Source organism: Pimephales promelas, chromosome 3, assembly GCF_988280905.1.
Source record: "Pimephales promelas chromosome 3, fPimPro1.hap1.1, whole genome shotgun sequence".
Taxonomy (NCBI): domain Eukaryota; kingdom Metazoa; phylum Chordata; class Actinopteri; order Cypriniformes; family Leuciscidae; genus Pimephales; species Pimephales promelas.
The window spans coordinates 9,925,812-9,941,708 of NC_142771.1; the positions used below are offsets into that span (position 1 = coordinate 9,925,812).

The following is a 15,897-nucleotide window of genomic DNA, read 5'->3' on the forward strand; positions in this document are numbered from 1 at the left end:
GGTTTTGCATTTACTAGGAAATGTGGTACCCAACAGTATGCAGACCATAATAAATAACTTTTTTTTACAGCTATATACAAATATATTGAATTATACAATATCATAGCTATTGGCAAGAATTATTTTTATTAATAATTATTAAAGGCTCAAATTAAAATATCCTGACAGTGAGACTTGTGGCTCACTACCACTGTAAAAAAAATGCCTAAACAGGTAAACAATTATACACATTTTTGCTCGGTCTCTCTCGCGCGCAAAACACTCGGCCTTTCTCGCGCGCACTGAAACGCTCGTTCTCTCTCGCGCAGTTCGCTTCGCTTTTGTCCAGTCCGGCGCCTCATACCACTGCGGCCATGCACATATCAAACCAAATTTAGCCGCACCACCAGAAAATAGGAGGGGGAGGTTGGAGTGCTCTCGGGCCGCATGGAGATGATTGGCGGGCCGCACTTGGCCCGCGGGTCGCCAATTGAATAGCCCTGGGTTAATCCTTCTAAAATAATTAAATCTGGGAAACCATTAAAAACAATAACCAATACAATATGCACCTGCTGCTCAAGATCGTTTGAATCGAGAAAAAAAAAAAAAAAAAAGTCAGAAGTGGAGTTATTTGCATGCATTTGGTGAATTTAATCAGAAAAAGTTAACTCATGTCAGGTCTTAATTAAACTGAGGTCAGATGTGATGTTTCTGTTCCAGTATCAGGAGCGTCTGATCGCACACAGCTTGTGTGGGGACGGAGTCAATGTGATTCCGACTATTCCCTTGAGATCCAGATCATCTCCAGACACTCCAGGTGGAGTTGTGAAACGGTAGCTCTGAAAGAGGGAAGTGAAGAACAGGAAGAGCTCCATCCTGGCCAAACTCTCTCCCAAACAAACCCTTCGGCCTGAGAGAGAGAGAAAGTAAGTAAGTGAGAAAGTAAAAGACTGTTTTTAATGCCAAATCAAATGTTTATTTCTTCAAAACACTGGGTGTTTAGAGTTGATCATATACCTGCAGAAAAGGCCAAGAAAGCATCTCTCTTGACAAACTGGCCCTTCTCATCTAGGAAGTGTTCTGGGTAAAAGCTGTTCGGTTTCTCCCATTCGCTTGGATCCTTCAAAACAGACGTCAGCAGAGGAAACACATTGGTACCCTAGAAAATGGAGAAAAGAAAATGTTCAAGATGCGCATGGTCTCGTTACTAGGCCTAAATATTTATTCTTCTACCTGACCTTCTTGATGAAGTATCCATTGAAGTGAACATCACAGGTGGTCATATGCGGAACCAAGGGAGCAATATCAGCCAGTCTCTGGGTTTCATGAATCACAGCGTCTGTATACGGTAATTTCTTTCTATCTTCCACCGCTGGCTGACGTTCACCGATCACTCGGTTAATCTCCTCATGAACTCGATCTGCACACAAATGCTACGTATTGTTTGTTCCTTTGGACACCATTGAACTCAGCATTAAGGAAAAACTCTTGGCATTACTGTGTCATTTACCCTGTATATGAGGGTATTTGGCCATGAACATCAAACCCCAGCGCAGAGTCGTTGCTGACGTGTCAGTGCCAGCGACAAACAAATCTGTCACAGTCACCATTAGATTCTCATCGTGAAAGTATGAGTTCTTCTTACCGGATTGCTGACAAGCAAAAATACATAAAAAGTGCTCAATTAAACTTGTAATAATCAGAAAACTGAAACATAACTTTCAAGAAAACAAACAGAAAAGTGTTCTGTGTTCTATGTGCGGTGAGGTTCAGTCCTCATTCAAATGTGGAAATAAATGAGATATTAATCAGATATGTGCCAATGTGATTGTCATGTAAATGGGTAGATCGGCTTTTCTGAGGCATTAGGCTACGTCTCTGCGGTTTAATGAGAGCAACTCAACGCACATCTCCAAAGGGACGGATTGGCCAGATGAAACGTCAACATATCAAAGGCATCCTAAAATTTCGGACCCACCGTTCCTCATTAAAACCAATATTTAAACATAATATGCTCCCACCAATCTTTCGATCTCTCTTGCACACAATAACTGAAGCTATGGCGCAGGCTGCAATGATGCCACTTTTCGTCCTCCACCTCAAAATCATGGCGATGTTTGCCAAATTTTGCATATATAGCAGAGCTAGCATCAAGCATGTGTGATGTTTCAGATTAGTCCAGTCATTTTAAAGGACAACTCCTGCACAAAATTAACCTTTGGTCTAGTACACTGATACCTACTCAACCGTTCTCTGATATTTGTTTTCATGATAATCGAATGTAAAGAGTTTTATCTCAAAACATTTTTTAGCGTATACCTTTTAGTTTAGCGCATAACGCTAGTATAAACCAACGCCACTTTTGCGGCATCGAAGGGTAACACCTTTTGGGGGAAAACACCTCTATACTGTCTATGGGAAAACAAACGGATTCCCATGAGAACAGAACTTGCACTAGATCTGCAAAGTTTCTTGATAGCAAAAATGGCACAAACTTAAAGAAGCTAACGTTACTGAATACTGGGTTACAGAGGTGTCCCTTTGAAATGGTCGAAAACTGGATTAATGACCCCACACAGCGGCCAAATATGGACTATTCAGACATCTAACGTTACCACTATCTCGTGGAATCACCAAGTAAGTAGCCTTTTTTATTTATTTATCATTTACACACTCACAGTAGCCTATTACAAACTACTAGACGATGAGGCCATGTCACTTGGATCATATTTAACTTGATTTAAGCTATTGACAGTTTTGTTGTCGACTAGCTATTAGAAAGACTAGCTGTTAGCAGCTAACGTTACCTTATTAGACTATGTCAATAGCTTAAATCAAGTTAAATATGATCCATTCATCGTCTAGTTTGTCATACTGTGAGTGTTAATGAAAAAAAAGGCTACGCGCTTACTTGGTGATTCCACGAGATAGTGGTAACGTTAGATGTCTGAATAGTCCATATTTGGCCGCTGTGTGGGGTCATTAATCCAGTTTTCGACCATTTCAAAGGGACACCTCTGTAACCCCGTATTCAGTAACGTTAGCTTCTTTAAGTTTGTGCCATTTTTGCTATCAAGAAACTTTGCAGATCTAGTGCGAGTTCTGTTCTCATGGGAATCCGTTTGTTTTCCCATAGACAGTATAGAGGGGTTTTCCCCCAAAAGGGGGCGTTACCCTTCGATGACGCAAAAGTGGCGTTGGTCTATACATTCCCCCCATCAACTGTAAGTAAGATGGACGGTAAAGTCAACTCATTCATCCGAAAGTGGTTGGGGTTGCCACGGTGCCCATCCGAAACCGGTCTATTTGGAAAAAAAACATGCTGCAGGTGCCACTGCAGTCCATACAGTTGGGCTACATGCAAGAAAAGACCAGGTTGGTTCTTGAGCTGAGGGAGTCCACAGACGAGTCCGTAAAGAACGCAAATGCCAAGGTTTCTACTGGCCGCAAGTGTAATGCCCAAACCGAGGTCGATCAAGCTGTCGATCGGATAGATGGGCAGAGACAACACGGCGAGATGGGCAGAGTTCACGTAGGAAGAGTAGGTCTAGGATGGGGAGAGACGCCACGCTTTTAGTCCAAGGCCAATCGCAAGCAAAGGAAGGAGATGGTGGTAGCAGAGGTGACGAGGATGGAGGAAGATCGCTACAAAATCAAGGCCGTGGCACAGGGTCGACAAGGAAGCTGGACAACCTGAACATCAGTTGGTCAGACGTGTGGAGGATCCCACAGCCAAGACTTAGTTTCCTTTAATCGGTCAACCCACGACACGCTTCACTGCCCTCAGAACCTCCATCAGTGGTTTGGCAATGAAGAATCCTGCGTACTCTGCAACGCTCCCAACGCAAGTCTCTTGCACATCTCGGCAGGCTGTAAGATCGCTCTCTCATAGGGATGCTACAGATGGCGCCACGATCAGGTCCTGAGAAAGCTAGCCGAAGTACTTGGAGTATCGACAGGGTAGCAAATAACCACCATCAGCAGGGGACCCCACCATCTTTGTGTCGGAAGGAGGGGTAAGGAGAAGCACCAGATCAAGAGAAACAGCAAGGCCCTTCTCCCCCAACCAGGAGTGGGACATGAGGGTTGACCTGGATAGGCAGCTCCGGTTCCCCACGGAGATAACCACCACATCTCTCCGGCCAGACATAGTGGTGTGGTCATCCAAGGCGAGATCGGCGCACCTCATTCGCTCACTGTACCATTGGAGGAGGGGATCGAGGTCACCTTCGAACGGAAGAAGGCCAAGTACTCAGAGCTCGCTGCCGAGTGTCAGGAGGCTGGCTGGAAGACGACCATCCACCCAGTGGAGGTCGGATGCCGAGGTTTCCTTGGGGTGTCAACCATACGCCTCTTGAGGGAAGCAGGAGTGACCGGAGGGAGGCTAAGGAGGGCAACAAAGGACTCGGCAGAGGAGGCAGAGAAAGGTAGATTTTGGCTCTGGCTGAGGAGGAAAGATAGATGTTGGGGAAAGGGAGCAGCAGCAGGGAGAACAGCTATCAGCTGCAGGGGGTGACAGGGAAACGTCCCTGTCCCTGTCACTGCTCTGCCACCAGGAGACGTTCCAGAATTAAAGGAGCGAAACGCCGGTGAACGGTGGTATCTGGCTGATGACCCTGCAGCGGACCCATGGGCACTGGAGGAGGTGCGACAGGCAGCAATGCCCAGCAGGTGGTAACATCTTCCTTTGCAATTAATAGGGCATAGAGTAATGAAAAATAAAAATGTCTCATTAAGACCACTAACAAGGCTCAAAATAGCCCCACACTAACACGGTAGCATAATGAGGGTCCCTGCATGCAAAACGAAGCATTGAGAACTTTGTAAGTGTACAGACAGTTTAATAAGAAGATATTTTATAAAGACACTACACTTCGCGTATACAGGCAGGAGCCGTCTTTGGAAAACAGTCTTGACAAGTCAAACCACGACCGGTCAAATTGGGGGTCAAACGAACAAATTGCAACAGAAGCAAACTCAACTAATTTTGTATCCTCAATATGTCCTGAATAAGGAAAAAAATGCCCTGAAGATTCCCATAGGGGAAAGTTTAGAAAAGGACCCAAATATAGCCTATTCATACACCTATTCATTATTTTTCTTATGTGGATAGAGTAGAATTTTTAACCTTTAGATATCATAAAATTATTCATGTCGATTAATTACATCAAGACAAACAAAAAATGTATTACGAGTAATATCTATGCCTAACAGTTAATTAAATAATTGAGTTTTAGTCAAAGCTGATGATTACTTTTTTTATTTTCTCCTGTATTTCTATGGAACAAGGTGATTTCAGTACCTCGTCGCTCTGTTTGCGGAGGAGAAAGGAGTCGACAAACCCTCTGCGCTCGTGTGGATTCAGAGTCTCCAGCAGTTCAGTGAACATCCTCGTCATTTCTGCTCTATGTTTCAACACATTTCTTACAATAATCCTTTTGTTGTTGAGGAACGGACCCAACCACGGAAATGTATTACAAAGCTGCAAGTACATACAGCGAAAAAAAAAATGCATGTATTAAAGGGTTACTTCAACCAAAAGGAAAATTCTCTCAGTAATTACTCACACTCATGTCGTTCCAAACCCGTAAGACCTTCGTTCATCTCAGAACACAAATAGTTTTGATGAAATCTGATGCCTATGGGGGGGCTCCATTGACAGCTATTTAATTAACACTTTGAAGGTCAAGAAAGGTATAGACATCGTAAAAATCAGTCCCTCCAGAAAAACGTGATTATGAGATCGCTGAATTCAATACAAAATCAGCCAATGTCCGCATATTTATGCAGGGGCCGCATTTTTTCAAACAAGCCGCACTTTCGCCGCAAATTTGCAAAAAAAATAATGATAATAAAAATCATAATCCTCACATTTTCATTGCAAAAAAAAAAGTCACATATATCTTAGCAGAAAGTTGAAAAATGTAGTGTTAGCTTCACGCAAGAGCAGCCATTTCCCCCTGTTTCCATGGGAACGTTATGAAGTGATGCAATTACACGACGGCGACGGGATAGCTCACAGCTGAAGTTATTGCAGAGGCCAGACAGACTCACAGAGGCGATTGACAGCTCACAAATCTAACTCGTAAAACTGTCTGTCACACGTTCTACCGTCACATCGTTACTTGATAAACAACATAAGATAAAAGAATTAGCATCAAATAGAAATTACCCACACACATGGGGTGTTTGAGGCACACATATAACACTGCAGAGAGTTCAACAGGGAGCGCGCAGCTCTTAAAGGGGCCACACCTTATTTACACTCGTTATAGTCTGATATAAAACAAGATGAGAAATTAAATATTCCCGCAATTTTTGCAAGTTTATCGCATAAAATTGCATAAATATCCCGCATATTCCATCGCTTTTTTAATGAAAACGGGCCGCGTAATCAAGGACTTTGTCCGCAACAATCACAAAAAAAAAACGTTTTTCTGGAAGGACTGTAAAAATAGCCCATGTGACTACAGTGGTTCAACCTTAATTTTATGAAGCGACGAGAATACTTTTTGAGAGAAAATCAAAGCAAAAAATTTATTAAAAAAAAAAAAAAATGTTAACCAAAAGCACCAAAACGCATGCGTTTGGTTATGACGCAGGAGCTGGTGTTTAAGACACACGTGAGGAGGTCACACATAAGTTGTGGTGCCCTCATAAACACCCATCGGAGACTGATACGAAAGAGAAGAAATTGTTGAATAAAGTCGTTATTTTCGAGCCAAAAAGTATTCTCATCGTTTCATAAAATTAAGGTTAAAGCACTGTAGTCAAATGGACTATTTTAATGATGTCTTTCCTACATTTCTGACCCTTCAAAGTCAGTGTTAATAAAATAGCTGTCAATGTAGCCCCCTCCGAGCCATCGAATTTCATCAAAAATATCTTAATTTGTGTTCTGAAGATGAACGAAGGTCTTACAACATGAAACATACTGGGGTGGTGATGGCGCAGTGGATAAGACACATGCCTTAAGTGTGAGAGACCCGGGTTCGAATCCACTGTCAGACACCAACGTGTCCCTGAGCAAGACACTTAACCCCTAGTTGCTCCAGAGGCGTGTGACCTCTGACATAAATAGCAATTGTAAGTCGCTTTGGATAAAAGCCACCGCTAAATGATTAAATGTAAAAATACAGTAAAACATTTCCATACCATCATAGAAGGCGATCCACTAACTCGAACATTTTCATTTATCATGTCGACCATTTCCGTGAATCGAGAGTCTGTGTATTCAAATCTGCTGCCGTACACAATAGATGACATGATGTTTGACACAGCGTAGTTCACAGGCTGTGTTGTGTCGAAGGGTTTCCCTGTGAAGAGAAAATAAACGTCTCTCAACGGGTCCTTTAAACTAGAGCATGATTGCAGATGTCTATAAATATGTTTCAGCTTGTACCTTCAAACTTATCAAACTCTTCTTTCAGATAGTGAATTTCCTCTATGATTTTCTCTTCACTTCCTCTCTTGCCCATCCCGAAGTCCCGCAGGTTGCTGAGAGCGAAGCGTCGCATCTCTCTCCAGTTCTCTCCATTGGAAAAGAGGATTCCTGATCAACACAGAAGCATCCGACCGTGAGTCTCAGCAACAACACAAGCAGAAAAGGATTACTTTGCGAGTTAAACATACATTAACCTTAGATCTTTGGGATATAATGCACATAAGTATGCTTTCATTGTATGTCAGGTTAATAAGCGACAAGTCACTGTAAAATCCAACAGTTGTTCTAACAAACACTTTTTAGTTAACTTTACTTAAAGGTGGCATATGTAATAATTGAGGTAAAAATATCCAAAAAATTAGCTACACGCATCAAAAGAATGAAAAGAAATAAGTGCAATGATGTAATTAAAAAACTGACAAGTTATAGTGCTGCCGAGATATAAACCTAAATTAGCATGCTAAATTACTAGCCCCGGCCCGGTAGGTGTCGTAATACCAGTTCCGGCCATGGGAGGCGGTATGCGGCCGGGCAACATTACCACCAGCCAAACTGCAGTACACGAGTGAGTCGCGCTAGCGCCGGCTTGTGTGTGTACTTGAACCTGATGTCAGTCGTGTGGAAATACAGCCCATTACTACATTTCAGTTCAGGGAAGAGTTCAAAAAATGATTGGTCGACATTATGCATGAGGAATACATTTTGGTAAGTTGTAGCATACTGTATCTTTCAACAGTGTTCGGGTTCTTTTTTCCATTAGCTAGTAGAGATGATCGGTTCACGTGCGCTAGGGATCTGTGGTGTAACATGTACAAGCGCCAAAACGGTATTTATTGTTTGAATTGCATAATAAAATTGACAGAATCTGAGAGCTTAACTAACCTGCTTGCTAAGTGTTAATTGCATGTGTCTCACGGTGAATTCGTGAGAGCTGGCAGCTCTGAATTTCGCTAGGTTGATCAACATCAGCGAATGCTGTCTGTCAAATTAATTCAAACTAACAATTAAAGTGTAAAATGAACAAAACGAATACCGTAAACTTTAAATAATAGCCTGCAGGCTTTTATTTTCCCATACCGTCGAAATGCAACAGCTTGTTTTTGAGACAGGCGTCTATGAGTCGGTCTTCATCATTTAGTGTTGAGATGTTGTTCATTTAGTCTCTGATCTCTAAAAATCTCCAAATGCTCCACGTGAAACTGCGGTCTTCCGACCTTTTACTATCGTGTCAAATTATTTGAATAATATGCGGAGAAAGAGAGCAAAACAGCGCTCGTTTGTGTTGTTTGAAGACGTGAGTGCGTGCGGCAGCGGCACAACACATTTTCTGGAGGTATACTGCCCCCATCTGTTATGGAATATGGAATATTTTTTGATTTTTAGTTCCAGAAGGCACCTTTAATGTCTTACCTTAATTGTACAAATCTGTACTAATCCACATACTGACTTTTTAACTCAGAAAACCCACGTTTTTAATAGATTATCTATTTATTTATTATTAATTTATTTATAAAATATACACTTTTTTCCTCACTTCCGCGGTTATCTCACTCATTACCCAAAGTCATCATTACCCATTAGCCTAGAGAGGAACTGAAAGGATCTGCAACATGTTTGTTTTTCAACATATCTAGCATTTACATTTTGTTCTGTACATACGTTTCTGTACATTTGAGTTAAAAAATTAGGGCTGGGCGATATATCGCACAATATTGTATGCGCATCTAATCACCTTCACCTGCTTTCAAATGGAGCGGCATTTACTACAAAGAGCCGTAGATCACCGACAAGCTGAGCCAAATCGCGTTAATATCGAGGACATATCGATAGCGGTATTTAATGCGATATGGCTCAGCTGGTCAGTTAACTACGGCTCTTCATCACGACAAAACCTCCCGTGTTAAATTAACACACCCGGGAGTGTATAGGAGTCCACACTCAAGCTGCGTCCCAATTCGCTTACTTATACTACGCCCTAAAAGTATGTACTCTTTCTGTGAGGAAAAAGTACATACTTTTGAGTGTGTAGCAAAAGAGTAGGCAAGCTTTGGGACATACTATCACGTCATCTTTAACGGACAGCTCTGTCGTGTGCTGCGTGCATCATCCTGTCACCGTAAACTGCCCTGTCAATCATCTTGTCACAGTTAAAATCCTCCATTCTATCTAATTTTATTTCCTACCGTTTCGGAGAGCACATCCATCTGCCAGTTGTGGGTCTTTCATGCTCTCCTCGTGTGTTTGCAATTTGAATAATAATGCATTTAAAACGTAATGGCTAAACGTGTCTTTACAAAAGTTCACAATGCTGCTGCAAATGCAATATAATGTGGACAACATTGAATAAATTTATTTTCGTCAGGTTAGATACTGATAATCACTCAAATCTCTTTATCTAAACCTCTCAACACAACCGCGGGGACTCGCGCGTCCTCCGTATCGACTACGTGTCTGTAGTTTTTTTTAACACTTTTTACTCGTGTTTGTAGTTCTAACCGAATCCTCGTCCAACGCGCAATGGCTTGTGGGCAATATCAGCCGTTAGACTGTGCATCATCGACACTTCGGATGGACTAGTTGCACCACAACGGAAATGGAATGGGCTATATGCACGCATAAGTTCCGCATTTGACGCAAGGATGCTCGACCATTTCCGGTTGTGTAGATTAAAGCGGAGGAAAACCGGAGAAAACGGGATTATGGCAGAGTCTTCAATATTTACTGTCCTCCCGTCTTTGAAACGAAACGTACGTTTAGATGTAATTTTATATATAGTTATGTTTATTTAATATAATTTTAAAAAGAAGCATAAACACAACGAGGGGTGTCTGTTTTATCTGTTTTTGTGACTAACGTTTCATTAGTATAACCATGGAGTATAAAATTCAATATAAATTCTCGGTATTGCATTGGACTCTATGATCGGCGGAAGTTATCGAGCATCCCTAATGCTTCACCGGAAATAACGCCGTGCATAGAGCCCATTTCCGGTTTGTCTGTGGTAGGCTGGAACACTTCCGGTCACTGCTTCCGTCAATGGCACTCGCTACTTAACCGACCGTTCAGCTTAGTGTAAAAGAAAAACACGAGTCTTTTCGGTATTTAAACAGGTGTTGTACCGAATTCCGACTCGCGGGCAAATCGCACGCCTCTCATTAATACGCGCTGAAGCGAGTTTGAATGCCCTTCATTTGCCATATGCGTTTATCGATTGATTTTTTTCTCACAGCAAGCACCCAGATCCTGCATTAAGCTTTGTCTACACTTACAAAAATTGACAGACAGTGAACTGTGGATATAAAGATGCAAACAAACAAAAAAGCATGGGAGATCGATTCAAACTATAAACTTCGACAGGTAAAGCCAAGCCATAATAAAGCAGCCATAATACAGCTAACGTTACCACCTGTCAAAACAAAACATTACTGTTAATTTAACATAATTTAACAGAACGTAACTTGTGTGTAAAACACGATGTGGTTCATAGGAAAATAGTTTATTACTCTCCCCATTGCGCATGAATGTCATTAAAAATAATATTTAACCTTTTTCATGAAGATATAGGCTTAGTTCATAAAACACATGTCTGTATATTGTATATAATATAGACTATAGCCTATATGAGGCAAATACCAGTTTTTTATGTTTGTTTTGTTTTTGCTTATTTGCATCTTAAAAATAGAAATAAAACAAATTATAATTGACAATTATAATAATGTGATCATTGACTAAAGCTAAGGATAAGCTAAGGATGTAAATAAACCTTAGACTTTTTTTAATATAGGCCTAGCCTAGTTATTTTCTGGCACATTAGGACCACAAAAACATTATTTAATTCATTCTTTCAATTTCACATTTTGCATCCTAGCAGAGAACGTTTTCAGAACTTTGGCTAACATTCCCTACAAGTTTGGTTTAAACTTGTAAAGCCATAAGGTACTGTTTTAAAGAAAACATTTGAATGTAATGTTGAAATAATGTTTTAAGAATGTTTTAACTAATATTTTGAGGATGTTTTGGGAATGTTGCTGAGAAAACAGATTATACAATGTTCTTTTTAAAAAACTACCCGCTGAAAACATTAGAACAGAACAACATTTTAAGAACAATTCTAGCTGGGATTGCTTATGGAAATACATTGTTTTGCGTTCAGGTGCACTTTTTTGGAAAAAAAAAAACCTGCTGCAATATTACAAAAATGCATGCATAATAATTTGTTTATAAGCCTATCTTCATGAAAAAGGTTATTATTTTTAATGACATTCATGTGCAATGGGGAGAGTAATACAATATTTTACTATGAACCACATGTTTAACACGCAAAAGTTACGTTCAATTAAATTATGTGAAATAACAGTAATGTTTTGACAGCTGGTAGCTTTATATGGTAGCTTTACCCGTGGAAGTTTATAGTCTGAATCGATCTCCCAAGCGTTTTTGTTTGTTTGCATCTTTTATCCACAGTTCACTGTCTGTCAATTTTTGTAAGTGTAGACAAAGCTTTCATGCAGGATCTGGGTGCTTGCTGTGAGAAAAAAAAAAATCAATCGATAAACGCATATGGCAAATGAAGTGCATTCAAACTCGCTTCAGCGCGTATTAATGAGAGGCGCGCGCACGCGAAGGGGCGTGCGATTTGTCGCGAGTCGGAATTCGGTACAACACCTGTTTAAATACCGAAAAGACTCGTGTTTTTCTTTTACACTACGCTGAACGGTCGGTTAAGTAGCGAGTGCCATTGACGGAAGCAGTGACCGGAAGTGTTCCAGCCTACCACAGACAAACCGGAAATTCCATTTCCGTTGTGGTGCAGCGAATTCTGACCGGAAAAGGTAGACCATCCGGGTATCTTTGAAACACTCATTTCAACATACTACGATTTGGGACGTACTAATTCTATTTTCGAATACTATTTAGGACGGATAGTATGCGAATTGGGATGCAGGGTCAGTGTTTTTAAGTTAATGAGAGAATTAAGTGATTAATTGAGTGATGATTGAGCGTTATTGAAGACACCTAAAGCAGAATCACAAGGAAAAAAATCTAAAATTTTAAGCCACCGTTATGGAGATGAGTGTTTGCTTTAGTTGGGCTCTTCACCCTTATATTATTAACTTAATATTTTAATTTGCTGTTGCATCTGAGTTATATCTATCAGATTAACAAAAATAAACAATAATAACATGATGTTGGTCATGGTCATATAATGACATTTATCATTTGAAAATTATGTCTATAATTTATTCTGTTGCTTAATGTATGACTTAGATTCTGTATACATGTCCAGAATGTTAAGTATAATAGACAGGTTTCTCAAAAGTTGTTTAAAAGAAAGAAAAAAAAACGTTCCTTTAGGCACACACAGACCTCAAGATTCAGTCAATGCTTCTCAACAACGGTGACGAGTAGAATATTCAAGTAGGAAAAGTTAATTACATAGACAATTCAGATCATAATTTATTCAAACCACAATGCATGATTGGAGCCATTAATGAGTTGTGATTGGTGGCAACAATGATTAATATCGCCACCACAGTTGAGATAGACAGGCTGATAATTGATATCTGTGTTTCTAAATAAGCATGAAAGTGATTTGATCAGAATAATATTTATTAAATTATTTTAGGTTAAAAGAAAAATACAGATATGCAGTACGATCACCAAAATGTTGCTAAGAAGTTAAGCCAATTCATCTAAGTTTCATTTTACAGATCACAGCATGATTGTCAAAACATAACCAACACTATAGGATCAAAGATGTCTTATTTGACTGCTAAATCAATAACAGCAGACAAACAAAATTTAAAGTGAAAGTATAAGTGTCAAGAGCCCAACTAAAGCATCTCCATAACGGTGACTTACAATTTGGGATTTAGTCCTTCAGTGATTCTTGTGATCAGGTGTCTTCAATAATGCCCAATCATCACTAAATTAATCACATAATTATCCCATTAACTTTAACACTCTTGAGTGTTAATTTAACACTCATATCGTCCATTTGAAAACAGGTGAAGCCGTGAAGGAGATTTACTACTAATCAAGGAACCGGCTTTACTGATTAGATGCGCATAACAATATCGTGCTATATATCGCCCAATAATAATAAATAAATCCTACCATGTCCGCTGTGCGTTATCCAGTAACCAGGGTCGATATATCGGTCGCCGAACTCCTCTCCATGGTTCACGAGAGCATCTTTGACAGTTTTGTACCCAACTAAAACAACAATTTTTTTGGGACCCAAAAACACTTGGAATATGTTTCCGTAGGTTTTGGACAGCTGGAGGACACAGAGAAAGACATTTACAGACAAATCTTAAAATATTAGGCCACTATTAATTTTAAAGGTATCAAGTTCCCACCTCAAAAAAGGTGTCAAAGGGTCTCTTGAGGTCAAGGGTCAGCAGGTTCCCCAGCAGCGGCAGAGGTTTGGGTCCCGGTGGCTCTTTGCCCTCTTTCTGAGATCTGGATCCAGAGGAAAGCAAATACAGAACCAGAAGCAACAGCGAAGCGCCCAGTAATGTTCCTGTGCTGAGAAACTGCAGAAGTGACTCGATTACAGCCATTTTCTCTTCTGAAGCTTCTGAACTGATGCACTCGCAGATTTATAGATGCAATTACAGAGCAGGACTCTTTAATGAGAACACAAGCTGTTGGTAGTTGACAGTCTAGAGCAGTGTTTCCCAACCCTGTTCCTGGCGGCACACCAACACTGCGTGTTTTCTTTGTCTCCCTAATTAAACACACCCGATTCAACCCATCAGCTCATTAACCCAATGGGCTATGTGCACAACCGTAGTTTCGAACTTCGCTTTTGTCAGAAGTTGGAGTATCAGTTTCCGGTCTACGACTGGTCATCCGCATCCACTAATAAACAAAGAAGATGAGTGCTGCTGTTGTACGAAAAAAAAAAAAGAGTTCTTAAACACATCTAAGTTTCTTAGAACTGTAGTGGATCTAACCTTCGTTTCACACCCGTTTGCAGTGTGTGTTGCGGTGCAGGAGCGTGCTGTTAGTGCGTTCACATACATGATGCGTCTGCACAGTGAATTGATCCGCGGCTGTACAACAAACCGTTCCCTTTCTGAGAAAACACTAGAGATTGCCATTCATGCGCTCATTACATCACGGTTGGATTATTGCAATTCTCTCTACTTTGGCATACCCAAACACTTTATTGCTCGTCTCCAACTAGCTCAGAATGCTGCTGCAAAATTCCTCAAAAGAAAACGCAAATTTGATCATGTTTCACCTATCCTAAAATCTCTACACTGGCTACCTGTGCATTTTAGAATCGAGTATAAAATTCTTTTGTTTGTTTTTAAATCTGTAAATAACTTTGCACCAAGCTATCTGTCTGAGCTACTCTGCCCACACAACCCCACACGATCCCTGAGGTCTGGTGATCTGAGTCTACCGTCTGTCCCCCGATCACGGCTAAAGAACAGAGGGGACAGAGCCTTCGCTGTTGCTGGCCCTAGGCTCTGGAACAGCCTTCCAGTTTATATCAGAGCTTCTCAATCTTTAACTGTTTTTAAATCCTCTCTTAAAACATATTTTTTTTCTTTAGCTTTTAGCTCATTGTGAGTTTTTGTTATGAATGTGTGGTTTGTCCTTGTATTTTCTGTCTTTTCTTTTTTCTCTTCATCAAGTGTATTGTTCAGCACTTTGGTCAGCCTTGTTTGCTGTTTTTAAATGTGCTATATAAATAAACACAAACTTGAAACTTGAAACAAACACATACTTAATATTTTTATTATTTTTTGCGCGTCGATCAAAATGTCTATTGTAATGGCTAATTTTGCATTTACATTTATACAAGTTTCTTTTCTTTCATATATGATCTTTATTTTCTTTTATATGTTTTCTTTTATTTCATTAAGATGTGATAGATGTGTGTGTAACTTTTACTAACGTTGGAGAACATATGCTCATGAGCATTTAAAGGAAAATATTCATATCATCTAACATATACTCATAAGCATTTAAAGGAAGATGTTCATGTAATCCAAAGGACATTGTTAAAGATATAACAAGCTGTTAGAAATGCATAAGTTAGAGTAAGGTTAAGGTATGACTAAACTGTTAGAAATGCATAAGTAATGTAAGCTTAGTGTGAGGACATAATGTTCTGTGTTTAACAAAGAAGCAAGCAGCATGGAAACATTTTAATAGCTCATTGTATCTCAAGTGTGAGTTATATTTGTGCAGGGTTTTGATCAAACAAAAGATTGAGCAAAGGGGTGAGATAAACCAGAACTTGCACCCAAGAGGTAAATTGAGCAGAAAGGTGTGAGGTCGAACATAACTTGTAACCAAGAGATAAATTGAGGTGTGAAGCTGTATTTGAACATAGGAAACTTAACACAAACGTCATTGTGCTGTCCAAATTAAAAATACGGTCTACAAGAATAGTCAAGAGCAGCGCAAACATGTTTCCTTGCTAGAGGGTGTAAGAGACAATCGGTAGCAAA

At 40.1% G+C, this 15,897-nt stretch overlaps 1 protein-coding gene across 2 annotated transcripts; it reads right to left on the bottom strand.

Annotated features, from left to right (window-relative positions):
• Positions 1–601: 601 nt before the first annotated feature.
• On the bottom strand, positions 602–14,161 carry LOC120490182 (cytochrome P450 2K1). Of its 2 annotated transcripts, XM_039687605.2 has the most exons (9): positions 13,786–14,157; positions 13,541–13,703; positions 7,382–7,531; positions 7,135–7,295; positions 5,282–5,461; positions 1,490–1,631; positions 1,218–1,399; positions 997–1,138; positions 602–889 (listed from the first exon to the last, which is right to left on the bottom strand). In XM_039687605.2, exons 1-9 carry the CDS (start codon positions 13,987–13,989, stop codon positions 702–704), a joined length of 1,512 nt encoding a protein of 503 aa, XP_039543539.2. In that variant the 5' UTR covers positions 13,990–14,157; the 3' UTR covers positions 602–701. The 2 variants fall into 2 exon arrangements, with proteins under 2 accessions (XP_039543539.2, XP_039543540.2); XM_039687606.2 differs by lacking the exon at positions 5,282–5,461 and having other exon boundaries at positions 13,786–14,161.
• Between the last annotated feature and the right edge of the window lie 1,736 nt (positions 14,162–15,897).

Excerpts from the sequence above, each read along its gene's own strand:
- LOC120490182 (XM_039687605.2), bottom strand. The coding sequence starts at position 13,989 with ATGGCTGTAATCGAGTCACTTCTGCAGTTTCTCAGCACAGGAACATTA. Across the intron at positions 7,532-13,540 it reads GATAACGCACAGCGGACATG|GAATCCTCTTTTCCAATGGA; the intron begins GTAGGATTTATT and ends TGTGTTGATCAG. Across the intron at positions 1,139-1,217 it reads ATGGATACTTCATCAAGAAG|GGTACCAATGTGTTTCCTCT; the intron begins GTCAGGTAGAAG and ends TCCATTTTCTAG.